Source organism: Polyodon spathula, unplaced genomic scaffold (assembly GCF_017654505.1).
Source record: "Polyodon spathula isolate WHYD16114869_AA unplaced genomic scaffold, ASM1765450v1 scaffolds_3712, whole genome shotgun sequence".
Lineage (NCBI taxonomy): Eukaryota > Metazoa > Chordata > Actinopteri > Acipenseriformes > Polyodontidae > Polyodon > Polyodon spathula.
Window position 1 is genome coordinate 13,723 of NW_024475171.1, and position 15,707 is coordinate 29,429.

Below are 15,707 nucleotides of genomic sequence, written 5' to 3' on the forward strand. Positions count from 1 at the left end.
CCCCTTTAAGACCAGAATGTACTAATCAACCGCCATCAATCGATAGCTCTGTGCTTGATGCATATTCGCTTGCAACGCATGCTGGTCAGGGAACCACATGGCATCACTCACTTCTGCTGTGAGCAGTGTTATTTTGTACCATAAATAGGTATAGTTAAATAAGAGTCAATTTTAAACAAGAGGTTTTCATCCACGTAGCGGAAATCATCCACGTAGCGGAAATGTCGCAGGTACAAGCTAGGTTCTTCACAGGTGTCGCACTCAGTTAAATTTGCTCTCCCAAGTAAAAAAGTAAGTTCATCACACACACATCTGCCGCGCAGGTACAAGCTAGGTTCTTCACAGAGAATAAAAAGTAAGTGTGTAACGACAGTGTTTTTTTTTTTTTTTTTTAAATGGTAACCTTTGCTGTCCTGCTTTGTAAAATTAATGTTGTGATTTAAGATGTATTTTGTTTTAGCATCATCTCCATATTAGTACGTATATTGCAAAATGTAAATTCAGGCATATTTTACAGTGCAAATTGAACTGTGACAAACGTATACAGTCCAGCAAACAGGTAGGACTGTACTATGATCACAGCGATTCAATTATGCAAAGTTTATTTTTATTTTTGTATTACGTTTTCTTTTAAGGTATACAATAGATGATGTCCCCTTCTCAATCCCAGCCTCCTCTGAAATTGTTGATCTCAGCAACGTCATTAACAAACTCCTGGAAGCTAAAAATGGTAAGATTTTACTCCTGTAGAGCTGTTTCTTTGTGCTGACCCAGTGAATGTGCACAGGTCAGTATGTAATGTAATTCTAATCAGTTTTTACACTGAAATATACATTATAGTTTGTGACAGTTTACAAGTCTTTTTTTCATAGTTAAACCTCCAATGCACTCCACTTGTCTGGACATTTGCCAGCGCTGTAGGGACACTAGTTATGCTCCTGATAAAACTTTCAGTAGTAGGAATTATATTTAAGCTCAAAAGAAATACAAACTAGGATTGTCTTTTTGTTATCCAAACAGTATTTTTATTAATACTAAATAACGAGAAAGTATAAAATACTTGTATAACTTTTAATTAAAATCGTGGTGAAACAATATATTAAACCAGGCCACCATGCGCATCAAGATTTAAAGATCAAAATAAACGCAGTGCTACATTGTATGATGTGAAAAAAGATTCACAATTAGATACAATGATCATTAATGGTGAAACACTTGGAGCTTAACATAAGGTTAAACTTACATGAGATAGAGGGAGCACATCTTCATAACAACTATTATTTTTTGCTTCAGAGGTCCACCAACATGTGGAGTTTGACTTTCTCATCAAGGGTCAGTTCCTGCGCACAGCTCTGGCTAAACACATGGAGACTGAGAGCATGTCAACGGTATGTTCCTTTACACAGATTAGGATGTGATCTTTGCATGGCGTCATGGAGTCTTTCCAGACAAAAACACCACAGTTAACAACCAGATGTTAAAAATCATTACATGGCAGATTAATCAAAAGTTCCCTCCCAGTGAAAGCTAATTGGTTGAATTTAGGTTTTGCATAGAAGTCAATGGGCTTGCCGTCTTGGATGGAGTTCACCTGGATCTTCATCTAAGAGACTTGTTGTGCAGTTAATTGTGTGGTGTGGTGGGCAGTTGAAATAGCTGACAACCAGAATGCACCCCAAGGGTTGTAAACTTCTTTTATAGAACTGCTGGAATCTCATTCACTTTTATACTTTTATTAGGATTCAGAATTCTTTTATCCTGTAGTAATAAACCAATGCACAGATCCCTTTGACAGTATTGAGGTTAGCACAGCAACCTGTCATTGAATGACCGATTCAGTTGAAGTCAGACTCGGAGCGCACAACTTTTGAAAAAACTAAAATGCAGAATGTAAGAAAAAAAAAGAAAGATCAAAATGCATGTTAACTAGAGGACACATCAAGTATATACAGGTAAAAAAACCTTGAGTCCATCTCAGATTTTACAAGACAGTGTGGTCCAGTGGTTAAAGTACAAGGCTTGTAACCAGAAGGTCACTGGTTCAAATCCAACATCTGCCACTGAATGACTCACTGTGTGGCCCTGAGCAAGTCACTCAACCTCCTTGTGCTCCATCCTGCAGATGAGATGTTAAATCAATGTCCTATTGTAAATGGCTTTGCATATAATGCACAGTTCACAGCCTATTTTATCCACTGTTATTGCTTTAGTGTATGTATCTGAATTTTTCACTGAAGAATTTCACTAATTTCAAATGAGAGGTTTGCTATTGAATACTGTATGTGATAACCGACCTAATGAAGTGTTGGATACTGTGTTACTAGGAGGGCTACCTTGTTCTGTGCTTTGCTGTTGCAGGAAGACGTGGTTGAGATCGAGTATGTGGAGAAGTACACAGCCCCTCAGCCCGAGCAGTGCATGATGCACGATGACTGGGTCAGTGCTGTAGAGGCTGATGGAGAATGGTAAGTAGTCTTTATATAATTGGCCCCAGTTTACTGTTAGTAATCAGTTTGCCCATTTAAAGGAATACTAACAAAGTATTTAAAATCCATTAGCAATCTAATCACCCCTCCCTTCTGTTATTTTTGTGTTTAGTACAGCAGTTTGGAACTCCTCTTTCCTTCAAACTCACAGCAGTAGAAATTTTTAAATGTGTCCATTTTTTCCAGGATTTTGACTGGCTCCTATGATAAAACTGCCCGAATCTGGTCATCAGAGGGAAAGGCTATCATGACTATCGCTGGGCACACTGAGGTTGTGAAAGATGTGGCTTGGATTAAACGAGGCGAGATTCGTTGTTTTATTGATTTTTTTCTTTTATAAGCAGCAAAATGCAGGCGTTTGCAAAATACATGCAAAAGCCTGTATGTGCTTCTGCAACGCAAACAAGTGCATATGGCTGCCAAAAATGCATTAAATCCCATTAACTGGTGTTTGAACATCCTGAGTGGAATTTACTATTTGTTCAAGAAGACCCCACTTGTTCACGGTGTATCGTATCTGTCATTACATTTCCTTAAGCAGTCACTTTGGTGCTGGTATATTTTCTGTTGTAAAAAAATTCCTCTCAACAGTCTATAAAATAATGAAGATAGTGGGTTTTAAAGTAATTCAGGCAAGGTAGCATGCAATGTCAAGGTGTGCATTTATTTCCTATTTCCCATTCATTTGACTTCATAGCCATATTATGTTATTGTGGCAGTGTGCCCCACCCCTGTGTGTGTGTTGTTATTTTGTGTGTGGAGTATTAATGTTGGTGTGTATGTGTTGGTGCATAGGATATAATGTGTTGTTATGTAGCACAAGTTATACACAATATATTTGTATTTAGACACGAGGATTGCACAAATCACTTCACATGCAAATTAAAAGGGGTATTTGTATGTAAGCACTGGAAGTGCACAAAGTAGTTCATCTGCAGATGTACCAAGATTCCTTACTTCAGTAATCGTTAGTTAAACGCATGTCGACGTACTTTCCCACTACAAAAAGAGTGAATGTTTCACTCACTCAGTGATAGTAGAAGAGAGAGAGAGAGAGAGATAGAGAGAGAGAGGAGAGAGAGGGAGGAGATGGGAGAGAGAGATGAGAGAGAGAGAGAGAGAGAGAGAGAGTATAACAATTGCTATTGAGCTGGAGGGCCGTTACTTTTGGGTTGGACGAATTCAAAAGTAACGGCCCTCCAGCACAATAGCAATTGTTAGTTTGTTAGTGTCTGTCTGTTTTGGCCAAAGTGACATTTTGTATCAGTGTTTGTGTTTTGTGTTCAAACCTTTTGTTTTATTCATTTATTATTTACAATAATAAAAGCGCAAGCAGCACATTCACTACCCCAGTCTGCTGTGGATTTCCTTTCCTTTCACCGATCACATAAGGAGAAGTGGCGCTAGTGTAGCGTCTGACGTACATAGAGACAGACGGAACTGCATATTGTTGTCGCACCGAACGGTGTCATATATGTTAATGGTATCATTGTCAATTCCACACCAGCAGTTCAGTTTTGTCCCCTAGTCAATAAGCAGTCTTACGCACTATCGTCAGAATACTGGGGAGGGGATATGAGATGGCTCCGTAGTGAAGGTACGGAGTCGCAGTACCTAGTGTCCGGTCTGATCCATGGAGGCGCTGAGGAGCAGGGAAGTGAAGCCGTCTGGTAGAGATAGGGGGAGGGGTCAGAAAGACTGCTATCACGCATTACGAAACTGATCCACCTGTTTTACTTGACGAACACACCTTAAAAGTTACTATGGTAATTGTATATAACTGTGGCAAGCCACGCTGTGTAATGACGTCAGAGGCAGAAGAGATACAGCACTGCGAGGTGATACGGTGAAAGGAAGGGAAATACACAGCAGACTGGAGTAATAAATGTGCTGCTTGCGCTTTTATTATTGTAAATAATAAATGAATAAAACAAAAGGTTTGAACACAAAACACAAACACTGATACAAAATGTCACTTTGGCCAAAACAGACAGACACTAACAAACTAACAATTGCTATTGTGCTGGAGGGCCGTTACTTTTGAATTCGTCCAACCCAAAAGTAACGGCCCTCCAGCACAATAGCAATTGTTCTCTCTCTCTCTCTCTCTCTCTCTCTCTCTCTCTCTCTCTCTCTCTCTCTCTTCTCTCTCTAGAGAAGACGAGGAGAGACTCACTCACCTCACTCACTTTGTACGTTGGAAGTCGTCAGCATTGGTCTACCAAGAGTGTATTGCTAGAAGCAGTCAATTGGAATCTTGGTACATCTGCACATGAACTACTTTGTGCACTTCCTGTGCTTACATACAATTACACCTTTTACTCTGCACATGAAGTGATTGTGCCATCCTCGTGTCTAAATACAAATATATTGTGTATAACTTGTGCTACATAACAACACATTATATCCTATGCACCAACACATACACACCAACATTAATACTCCACACACAAAATAACAACACACACACAGGGGTGGGGCACACTGCCACAATAACATAATATGGCTATGAAGTCAAATGAATGGGAAATAGGAAATAAATGCACACCTTGACATTGCATGCTACCTTGCCTGAATTACTTTAAAACCCACTATCTTCATTATTTTATAGACTGTTGAGAGGAATTTTTTTACAACAGAAAATATACCAGCACCAAAGTGACTGCTTAAGGAAATGTAATGACAGATACGATACACCGTGAACAAGTGGGGTCTTCTTGAACAAATAGTAAATTCCACTCAGGATGTTCAAACACCAGTTAATGGGATTTAATGCATTTTTGGCAGCCATATGCACTTGTTTGCGTTGCAGAAGCACATACAGGCTTTTGCATGTATTTTGCAAACGCCTGCATTTTGCTGCTTATAAAAGAAAAAAATCAATAAAACAACGAATCTCGCCTCGTTTAATCCAAGCCACATCTTTCACAACCTCAGTGTGCCCAGCGATAGTCATGATAGCCTTTCCCTCTGATGACCAGATTCGGGCAGTTTTATCATAGGAGCCAGTCAAAATCCTGGAAAAAATGGACACATTTAAAAATTTCTACTGCTGTGAGTTTGAAGGAAAGAGGAGTTCCAAACTGCTGTACTAAACACAAAAATAACAGAAGGGAGGGGTGATTAGATTGCTAATGGATTTTAAATACTTTGTTAGTATTCCTTTAAATGGGCAAACTGATTACTAACAGTAAACTGGGGCCAATTATATAAAGACTACTTACCATTCTCCATCAGCCTCTACAGCACTGACCCAGTCATCGTGCATCATGCACTGCTCGGGCTGAGGGGCTGTGTACTTCTCCACATACTCGATCTCAACCACGTCTTCCTGCAACAGCAAAGCACAGAACAAGGTAGCCCTCCTAGTAACACAGTATCCAACACTTCATTAGGTCGGTTATCACATACAGTATTCAATAGCAAACCTCTCATTTGAAATTAGTGAAATTCTTCAGTGAAAAATTCAGATACATACACTAAAGCAATAACAGTGGATAATAAAGGCTGTGAACTGTGCATTATATGCAGAGTCACTTACAATAGGACATTGTTTGTTTAACATCTCATCTGCAGGATGGAGCACAGGAGGTTAAGTGACTTGCTCAGGATCACACAGTGAGTCAGTCAGTGGCAGAAGTGGGATTTGAACCAGTGATCTTCTGGTTACAAGCCCTGGACTTTAACCACTGGACCACACTGCCTTCTAAAAATTTTAGACTCTACCTGAGTTCCCAAAAAAGAAAATGCCAATACTTGATGTGTCCTCTAGTTAACATGCATTTTGATCTTTCTTTTTTTTTCTTACATTCTGCATTTTAGTTTTTTCAAAAGTTGTGCGCTCCGAGTCTGACTTCAACTGAATCGGTCATTCAATGACAGGTTGCTGTGCTAACCTCAATACTGTCAAAGGGATCTGTGCATTGGTTTATTACTACAGGATAAAAGAATTCTGAATCCTAATAAAAGTATAAAAGTGAATGAGATTCCAGCAGTTCTATAAAAGAAGTTTACAACCCTTGGGGTGCATTCTGGTTGTCAGCTATTTCAACTGCCCACCACACCACACAATTAACTGCACAACAAGTCTCTTAGATGAAGATCCAGGTGAACTCCATCCAAGACGGCAAGCCCATTGACTTCTATGCAAAACCTAAATTCAACCAATTAGCTTTCACTGGGAGGGAACTTTTGATTAATCTGCCATGTAATGATTTTTAACATCTGGTTGTTAACTGTGGTGTTTTTGTCTGGAAAGACTCCATGACGCCATGCAAAGATCACATCCTAATCTGTGTAAAGGAACATACCGTTGACATGCTCTCAGTCTCCATGTGTTTAGCCAGAGCTGTGCGCAGGAACTGACCCTTGATGAGAAAGTCAAACTCCACATGTTGGTGGACCTCTGAAGCAAAAAATAATAGTTGTTATGAAGATGTGCTCCCTCTATCTCATGTAAGTTTAACCTTATGTTAAGCTCCAAGTGTTTCACCATTAATGATCATTGTATCTAATTGTGAATCTTTTTTCACATCATACAATGTAGCACTGCGTTTATTTTGATCTTTAAATCTTGATGCGCATGGTGGCCAGGTTTAATATATTGTTTCACCACGATTTTAATTAAAAGTTATACAAGTATTTTATACTTTCTCGTTATTTAGTATTAATAAAAATACTGTTTGGATAACAAAAAGACAATCCTAGTTTGTATTTCTTTTGAGCTTAAATATAATTCCTACTACTGAAAGTTTTATCAGGAGCATAACTAGTGTCCCTACAGCGCTGGCAAATGTCCAGACAAGTGGAGTGCATTGGAGGTTTAACTATGAAAAAAAGACTTGTAAACTGTCACAAACTATAATGTATATTTCAGTGTAAAAACTGATTAGAATTACATTACATACTGACCTGTGCACATTCACTGGGTCAGCACAAAGAAACAGCTCTACAGGAGTAAAATCTTACCATTTTTAGCTTCCAGGAGTTTGTTAATGACGTTGCTGAGATCAACAATTTCAGAGGAGGCTGGGATTGAGAAGGGGACATCATCTATTGTATACCTTAAAAGAAAACGTAATACAAAAATAAAAATAAACTTTGCATAATTGAATCGCTGTGATCATAGTACAGTCCTACCTGTTTGCTGGACTGTATACGTTTGTCACAGTTCAATTTGCACTGTAAAATATGCCTGAATTTACATTTTGCAATATACGTACTAATATGGAGATACACCCACCCCCCACCTTCTACTACGATGTTTGTTTTTATGTTCTTAAATCACAACATTAATTTTACAAAGCAGGACAGCAAAGGTTACCATTTAAAAAAAAAAAAAATTGTACAGCATGTACACACTACTTTTATTCTCTGTGAAGAACCTGAAAAAAAAGAGACACTTCTTGGTCGAACCTGACGCCTGTAAAGGCGATGCCACCTACTTTTGAGTTGTTTAAAATTGACTCTTATTTAACTATACCTATTTATGGTACAAAATAACACTGCTCACAGCAGAAGTGAGTGATGCCATGTGGTTCCCTGACCAGCATGCGTTGCAAGCGAATATGCATCAAGCACAGAGCTATCGATTGATGGCGGTTGATTAGTACATTCTGGTCTTAAAGGGGTAATATACATTTTTAGGACTTGGTTGGGTTAGGGTTAAACTGAGCTTAACCATGTTTCTTGTCACGTTTTCTGTAAAAATAGCACTGCATGGTCTTAGCCCCCCTTTTTTTAAGTGTAAAGACAACTTGACAGGTGACGTACCTGAGCAACGGTAAGAAAGTGCAACTAAAGTCTGACAGAGAGGTCTGTAACTTTTTGGTGCAATTTCTGACCTTTAGTATTATGCAGGTCGTCTAATATCTCATCCACGACTTAACTATTTATGCCGATAGTGAGGTATGATTATTTCTCTGCTTCAAACGAAAGGGGCATCATGACTGCTGTAGTAGGTATTTTTTTTTTTTAACTTTCCGGGTCGAATTACGGTGGCTTGCGAGTGCCAGTGTTGTTTACTTTGCCAGCGGTACGGTACTACGCGAACTACGCTTTGTCTCCATGGTGGTAACAAGTGAAGTCCGGGGTGAAGACGAGGTTGAGTAGACTCGTTTTGAATTTTCTGTCCTTCCTAGGTTTAATTCCATTCTGAACTCCAGATATGAAGCAGTTTAAAGACCCGTCCCGTGTCCGTGTTCTGGTTTAATAATAATAATTAAAAAAAAAAACATGTTGTTTTGTTGGGGGGAATTCGTTTTAAATTAAGTGTTTAAGAATGTCTTTATTCCTGCATCATCCAATATGGCGTTCTTGTAAAAGTGTGGTGTATTAAATGCAAATAAAGGAAGGCGTTTCATTAGCTTTGAATCCACGATTGAGTTATTATGTAGACCTTGTAATAATCTGCCCCTCAAATAGAATGTTGTATAGAAATTGTATTTTATAGATTTTTTTTTTTAAATTCCCTTTTATGTGATGCTTTTGTTTCCTTTATTTAGTATGATACAAAAAGAAAATCTGCAGAATACAATTAAAGACAGTAATTAAGGTGATAGTTTAGAGTTATTTAGTTTGCACCGGTATGTTGCTACAATATTTCAGGGGTTAGTATTTGACTCATTATTAATTACTATTATTAATTGTAGGTCATACGGATATTTTTAACAACCGATATAGACACAGTGATAATCCTCGTGGTTTCAGATTCAATTAGACTACAGTGCATAATTAGCACGTGCGCTTATGAGGGTTCTCATTTTATACAGATTTTGTGTAAGTAGGCCTAAGTCGCTGACTAGATCCACTGCGCCGTTAGCTAACTATTATGAAAGAATGAAGGATTATGTAACGAACATTTTGGTTTACGTGGGGGCCCCCCCCCCAAGTCCTGACCATCCCCTGCACTGGTCCCTAAAGGCGCCTTGACAACAAACATTATTTTTATTTTTTTTTTGTTCCTGGGTAGTATGTGTTATTTCCTAATTGCTTATGCCTCAAAAGTATAAAAAATGGCTATTATTCCCCACAAACTTTGCTTTTGTGACCAGGACAGCCCCTTTGTCAACCACACTTGATATTTTGAAATTTACCTATTTTCCAGAACATTCCAGATAGATTCAGTGCTGAGTAAACTTGGAGTAACTTCTAGAACTTTCCAGTAATATAAATAGTAGTATAAATACAGGGGCCTTAAGCCCACCAGTTCAGTTTAGTTCCAGCTGCCTAAGTGGATACATATCTGCATTTTTCTGAGATGGCATCAAGAGGCTGCAATGGTGGCATTCCTGATGGGTCTCCAAGGCGGTTTTACCAAGTTTCCCTGCTATCTTTGACTTTGGGACAGCAGGGACACCAAGGCGCACTACCACAGGCGGGACTGGCCACAGCGGACTGAGTTCTCTGTGGGGAGGAACAACATCAAGTGGGAGCCACTGGTGGACCCCCGGAAGGTGCTGATGCCACCACTGCACATCAAATTGGGCCTTATGAAACAATTTGTCAGAGCTCTAGATAAGGAGTCGGCAGCCTTCAAGTACCTTCAAGACTTCTTCCCTAAGCTGTCTGAGGCAAAGGTCAAAGCCGGTGTCTTTCGTCGGACCACAGATAAAGAAGATCCTGGAGTGCAATGAATTCCCCAAGAAGCTCACTAGTGAGGAGAAAGCGGCTTGGAACAGCTTTGTCGCAGTGGTTCGGGGCTTCCTGTGCAATCACAAGGCCGAAAACTATGTGGAGCTGGTTGAGAATCTGGTGAAGAACTATGGCACAATGGGCTGTAGGATGTCCCTCCAAGTCCATATCCTTGATGCTCATCTTGATAAATTCAAGGAGAACATGGGAGCGTACTTGGAGGAGCAAGGCGAGCGCTTCCACCAGGATATACTGGACTTTGAACGCCGCTACCAAGGACAGTATAACGAGAACATGATGGGAGACTAACTGGCGTTGGGGGCTGATTCGTGAAAGTTGATTTACAGCATAATCGTAAATCTCAAAAAACTGCTCAACTCTAAATCTTTTGTAGTGTAGAAATTCCCATGTTTTTTTTTTCTGACTTTATGTGAATGAAAAGACAAAAATTCGCCCGTTTTCTCATTGGAAATAGGTAAATTTCAAAATATCACTGTCCTGGTCACAAAAGCAAAGTTTGTGGGGAATAATAACCATTTTCTATACTTTTGAGGCATAAGCAATAAGGAAATATGCTGTTGTCCAACTATTTACTACCATGGAGACCAAGCATGCTACCAAGGGTAACCAATAGCTGTTTCATTTCATACTACAGGGAGACACTGCTACCTAGAACAGTGTAACAGTTAAATGTGCGTGTCATTTATTACAGGTTAACGTAATAAAACACTGAAGAAGCTTAAAAATACAAATACATGGTAAAGTGAATTAAAAGGATTGAGGGCAGGTTAACACACACACACACACACACACACACACACACACCACACACACACACACCCACCCACACACATATGTGTTAGTGGGATAACTGTGTACTTCCGGGACACATGAGATGTCATCAGTCTTGGCAGAGTAAACCAATGTTCGACAATTCTTGGTATTGTTGTACTGGCTCTACACTTCAGGTGTGTAGTAAAGGGTGGAGACCAGCAAGAGGTTTCATTATTAAAATACACAGGGGGGTTCCCAGGGGCCATGCATTGATAGAGAACGTGTCTAAAACGTCAAGGTTCAAAATGTTGCTGAGCTGTGACACTAAAAATATGACTGATTTTAAAGTGAATTGGTGTGTAAAGGCATTCTATTGTTACCTGTATTTATAATTGGATATTTTAAAGCACAATGAGATGTTTTAATGACTTGCATTATAGAGCACCTAACAGATACTGGTTAGGCTTTGAGATTTTTTTTCTGCAAGGCCCCTATTAAATATCCAGTAAATTGACTATTTGACAATTTATGTTTGGTTGTGTGAAGCATATTTAATGGCAAGCCATGTGCAATTTGCAGAAAGCATAATTCCACAAAGCATACAAATCTTCATAAATGTTCTTATTTGCACTCTTAAAGCAGTCAACAATATTTGCTTGCCAGGTGTGTGTGCGTGTGTGCGCGTGCGTGCGTGCCCAGTGCTCAAACATCATGCTTACCTTTGCCAGGTTCATGGGACATGGAAGAGAATGCAAGTGAGCATGAAATCTGTATGGAGAGAGCAAATGAATTACTGGGGGCAGAGCCCAAGATTGCAGAGGAACCCGAGAGTGCACCGCAGGTTTGCCAGGTGTGCAGTCAGTCTGGACAAAGACCTGTGATGTGTGGGACACACTTTTATGTAAATGCTTGCCATGACTAGTGATCTTGTTCTTCAGATTGATTCACTGAGATAGATAGTAAAAGCTGCATCTCTCTGGTTCAAGTTACATTTTGATAGAAGGATGAGAATTGGCACTTTTTTGGTTGGCAGGTGCTTCCACAGTCAATGCTGCACATATTATTTCACAAGGAATAGACTCCAAAGTGACTACTCTGTGACTTCTGAAGAACAGGCTTGGTGCAGATTTCTAATGCTAAACATCCCATACAAAGCTAATCATTGTCTTGTGGCAGTAGAACTTATTTTATATTGATTTTGGGTGAAAAGGACGTGGCTTTTGGAATAGCTCATCCTTCAGTGTTAGTAAAAAGCCCATTTGGATGGACAGCATTACAGATATGTTCTATTATTTGAGTGTAAACATGAGTAAGTTACTATTTCAACTTGAGTAGAGATGGGTTATTATACAGATGTAAATGCTCTAAACAAAAAAAAAAAAAAAAAAAAGTTACCCTGCCGTGGCACTCATTCGATGTTAAAAGCTGTTTTTTTTTACATTCCCTGTGTTTTCAAGCAGCTGCCTGTTATCAATGCCAGCCAGCGCATCCTGGAACACCAAGACTCCTCTGCAGTCCTGCCGATCACACTGCAAATAACAGACAATCCCCCAGCGTGTGAGAATGTGCCTGAGCAAGCATCCCATAGCCAGCCCAGCGCCAGCAGCCAGTTCCACATCTTCGATCAGAATGGACAGCCTGTCCAATACGAGCGCATGGTTAGTAGCACAGCAAATCTGGGGGCCATTTCACAGAAGCATTTTTACCAAATTTTATGAGAGTTTTGTAAGAGCAAGTGTACCCAGGGGTACATGCGAGGTTGAAGGTCAGGATGGGATGGTCATGTAGAGTGGATAGAACACACCCCCTATAAAAGTTTGCACAGTATTACTGCAGTTTTCCCTTGTTTTTTGTTTATCACCATGGTTACACGAATAAGATTTATCATAGTTTAACACACCAACAAGTCACGGCTTATTAATAGCTGTACATGATATTCACTCGTCAGAATTTGCCGGTTGAACACTTCACTATGCTGTATTACACATTGCTAGGGTTTTACTGTGGGAATCTTTTACAAAGAACACACTTTGTAGATGTGCACATTGTATGTTTGTGTACATTGTCTATGTAGGAACTTTAAATCAATTCATTATCATTTTTAAAAAGTTTTTTAACATTTTTTTTTTTAAATATATAATGGTGTGAACCAATGTTCTGTATTGCTGTATTGTATTACTTTCATTTTTATAATTATATTATTTTTCTCTGAATTGTTTTTTAATGTGCGTCTGTTTGTTTCTCTGGCTAAAGGTGATTGTCACTGGCCAATCAGAGAATGGGCAGGTCTTCCATGTGATTCCATCCAGGCAGTTAGGATCAGCGCAGGTGTTGCTGCCTCAGGGACAGCTCCTGGAAGTGACGGCCACACAGAGTAAAATCTTATGTTAAGAGTGCAGCAGTGCGATTCTGATAATGTATAACAGATATTATATAGTCGCTAAAGAGTACCTTTTTCATTTCATCAGATTCCTGTGAAGAAAAGACGTCGGTTGGTGAATTGCAAACAGTTTCCTTGAATGCAATAGCAGATAGCACAAGTGGCTATGTGGCGCTCTCCCAGCCTTCCCTTACCCTGCCGAAAAACACAGCACCCAGGTGGGAGTCTGTTTTGTATGTCTTTTACTAACAAAGTCAGCACTTATGTTACAGTTGCGTCTCCGTACATACGGTTGTGTTGAACTCTGCTATCCTGCCCCAGAATTGCATATAGTGCTTCCCCTTTATTAGGCATTCCTTTATAACAAGGAACCAGTTCCAACATGTTCATGGCTTCTATTTGCCCCATAATGCCATTCCATGTTTTAACAATCTTATAAAGCTTAAAAAACTAACATATGCGGTAATTTAACAGATCGTACGTGCACCTTAATTAGTTTCGTGCTGGTTTGCTTACGTTACAGTTCAGTTAGTCCTGTTTTCCCCAAAAGCAGAAGTGTAAATGCTTTGCAGATACGGCCCACAGTATCCTGTCTGTTCCAGGTATGATGGAGGCCCCAAGCCAGCGTATCCCACAATGAGCTCCTGTACTTACGGTAACAGGTGACAAACAAAAGGTTCAAAGAGGCCGTGCTTCCCTTTTCATTTTGCTTTGATTTCTTCCACAGTGCCGATAACTGCTTCGTGGTGCCTCCCAAGCCTCTCCCCCCCAACACACCCGCCTGGGCCCGGAGACTCAGGAGCTGTGAGGTCAGTTTCATGCGCTGTGATAAGCCCTCATCACACCCTTTCAGACAACCAGAAAGCATGATTCACATGCATTCCCATTAACTGAGAAAAAGACAGGATGCACACACTGCATCAAAGCAATATGTCCTGCTGTTCATTTAAATAAACATGTACATTTGACAGTGTCATTTACTGTAGAAGGTCATATTCTTCTTTGTACTTTGGATAACATAACCACTTTGCTGTCTCTTCATGGCCCAGATGAATAGACCATACAATACTGGCTGTTAATTTGTGCTTTCTGTTGCCCTACTCTCCATTTTGCATTCTGTTTGTTTATCCATAATCCCCAAATGTTTTGTTTTTCTTTATGCTGGAATTCAGAAAATCGGTGACTCATACCGCGGTTACTGTATGAATGAAGTTGAGCTGGAGGGGGTGCTGACGCTGCACAAGCAGCAGACTCAGAGTGTGTGGGGGACCCGGCAGTCTCCCAGCCTGGCCAAACCGGCCACCAGGCTCATGTGGAAGTCTCAGTACGTTCCCTACGACGGGATACCCTTTGTGAATGCAGGCAAGTCTACATAGGATTCAAGATACGGAGGGTATATTCTGGGTCTGAATTGACCTGTCAGATTTTAAACGACAAGTGGGGCCTGATTACTAATGAATGGCAGAGCTACAGTTAAATAAGGTTTATTATTGGAGGAAAGTCTGATGGATGATAAGACCCAATATGTAGTATGTTTTCATATGATTTATCAATCCTTCAGTACTTTTTTGAAAGCCCACATTCTGGTTTATGGAGTTTAATTGCTGATGTTGTGCTGTTCATGTTAAATCTGTCCATATTCTGTGATTGTTTCCGACACAGGCAGCAGAGCTATAGTGATGGAGTGTCAGTTTGGACCAAGACGGAAAGGACTACAGCCTAAGAAGACTGTAGAGAGTGAGAGCAACCCAAACCAGCAATACAAAGCAACCTGTCCAGCAAGGTGAGGGTCATGCATTAACATAGAGAGAAAGGAGAAAGTCATATTGAGTAGCACCCATTCCTTTTTATCAGTACACAAGACAACCTTTGGTGCAACTGCATCTTACAAAGACAGATTTTAGCTTTAAAAAAAAAAAAGTAGCAATATCAATATTTTAAAATTGTTTCTGCAAGCAAAGGGACCGAGTTCATTTGCATGTGAGCTAAAGTTCCTTGTTTTTCCGGACATTTTTTTCAGGACCTTGCAGTTTGCAAGTGCATACGGCTTGTTATATGGTGTGTGAACCGGATGTTTACAATATCCTGCAAGGCATATTGAAAGATGGCAGCTGTTGCTGTATTGCTCTGGTTTTTTAACATAGCATGTGTTTAGATTCTTACATATTGCTATGGAAGAAAGCACTGGGGGAGCACTTCACTAATTTAAGGAATACATGTGTTGAATGCCTACAGTAGGAGGATGCAAATTAACACAAAGTAATTTGAAACTTCACTATTTTTGTCCAGTTGGCAAGGTTTTGGCGTCTGACCAAATTTTCAGCTTCTCGCACTGTCCATGTTCAAATCCTGGTTATGTTTTTGTTTTATCCTTAACTGGGAGCTTTTTTTTTTTTTTTTTTTTTTAATTTAATTTACTGATGCCGTAGCAACAC

The 15,707-nt window shown here is 39.8% G+C and overlaps 3 protein-coding genes across 3 annotated transcripts; 2 read left to right on the top strand and 1 right to left on the bottom strand.

Annotated features, from left to right (window-relative positions):
* Positions 1-210: 210 nt before the first annotated feature.
* On the top strand, positions 211-3,335 carry LOC121312221 (ribosome biogenesis protein wdr12-like). Its single transcript, XM_041244166.1, has 6 exons — positions 211-230; positions 324-355; positions 636-730; positions 1,294-1,388; positions 2,359-2,465; positions 2,673-3,335. Exons 1-6 carry the CDS (start codon positions 222-224, stop codon positions 2,824-2,826), a joined length of 492 nt encoding a protein of 163 aa, XP_041100100.1. The 5' UTR covers positions 211-221; the 3' UTR covers positions 2,827-3,335.
* Positions 3,336-4,100: 765 nt separating this feature from the next.
* Positions 4,101-8,554, bottom strand: LOC121312222 (ribosome biogenesis protein wdr12-like). Its single transcript, XM_041244167.1, has 6 exons — positions 8,511-8,554; positions 7,455-7,549; positions 6,797-6,891; positions 5,711-5,817; positions 5,388-5,503; positions 4,101-4,153 (listed from the first exon to the last, which is right to left on the bottom strand). Exons 1-6 carry the CDS (start codon positions 8,552-8,554, stop codon positions 4,101-4,103), a joined length of 510 nt encoding a protein of 169 aa, XP_041100101.1.
* Positions 8,532-15,055, top strand: LOC121312219 (calcium-responsive transcription factor-like; the record flags this gene model as incomplete). Its single annotated transcript, XM_041244162.1, has 8 exons — positions 8,532-8,588; positions 11,621-11,742; positions 12,353-12,550; positions 13,146-13,266; positions 13,361-13,490; positions 14,000-14,081; positions 14,445-14,634; positions 14,935-15,055. Coding segments are annotated over exons 2-8 (953 nt in total), but the record flags the coding sequence as incomplete, so codon positions are not given.
* Positions 15,056-15,707: the final 652 nt, after the last annotated feature.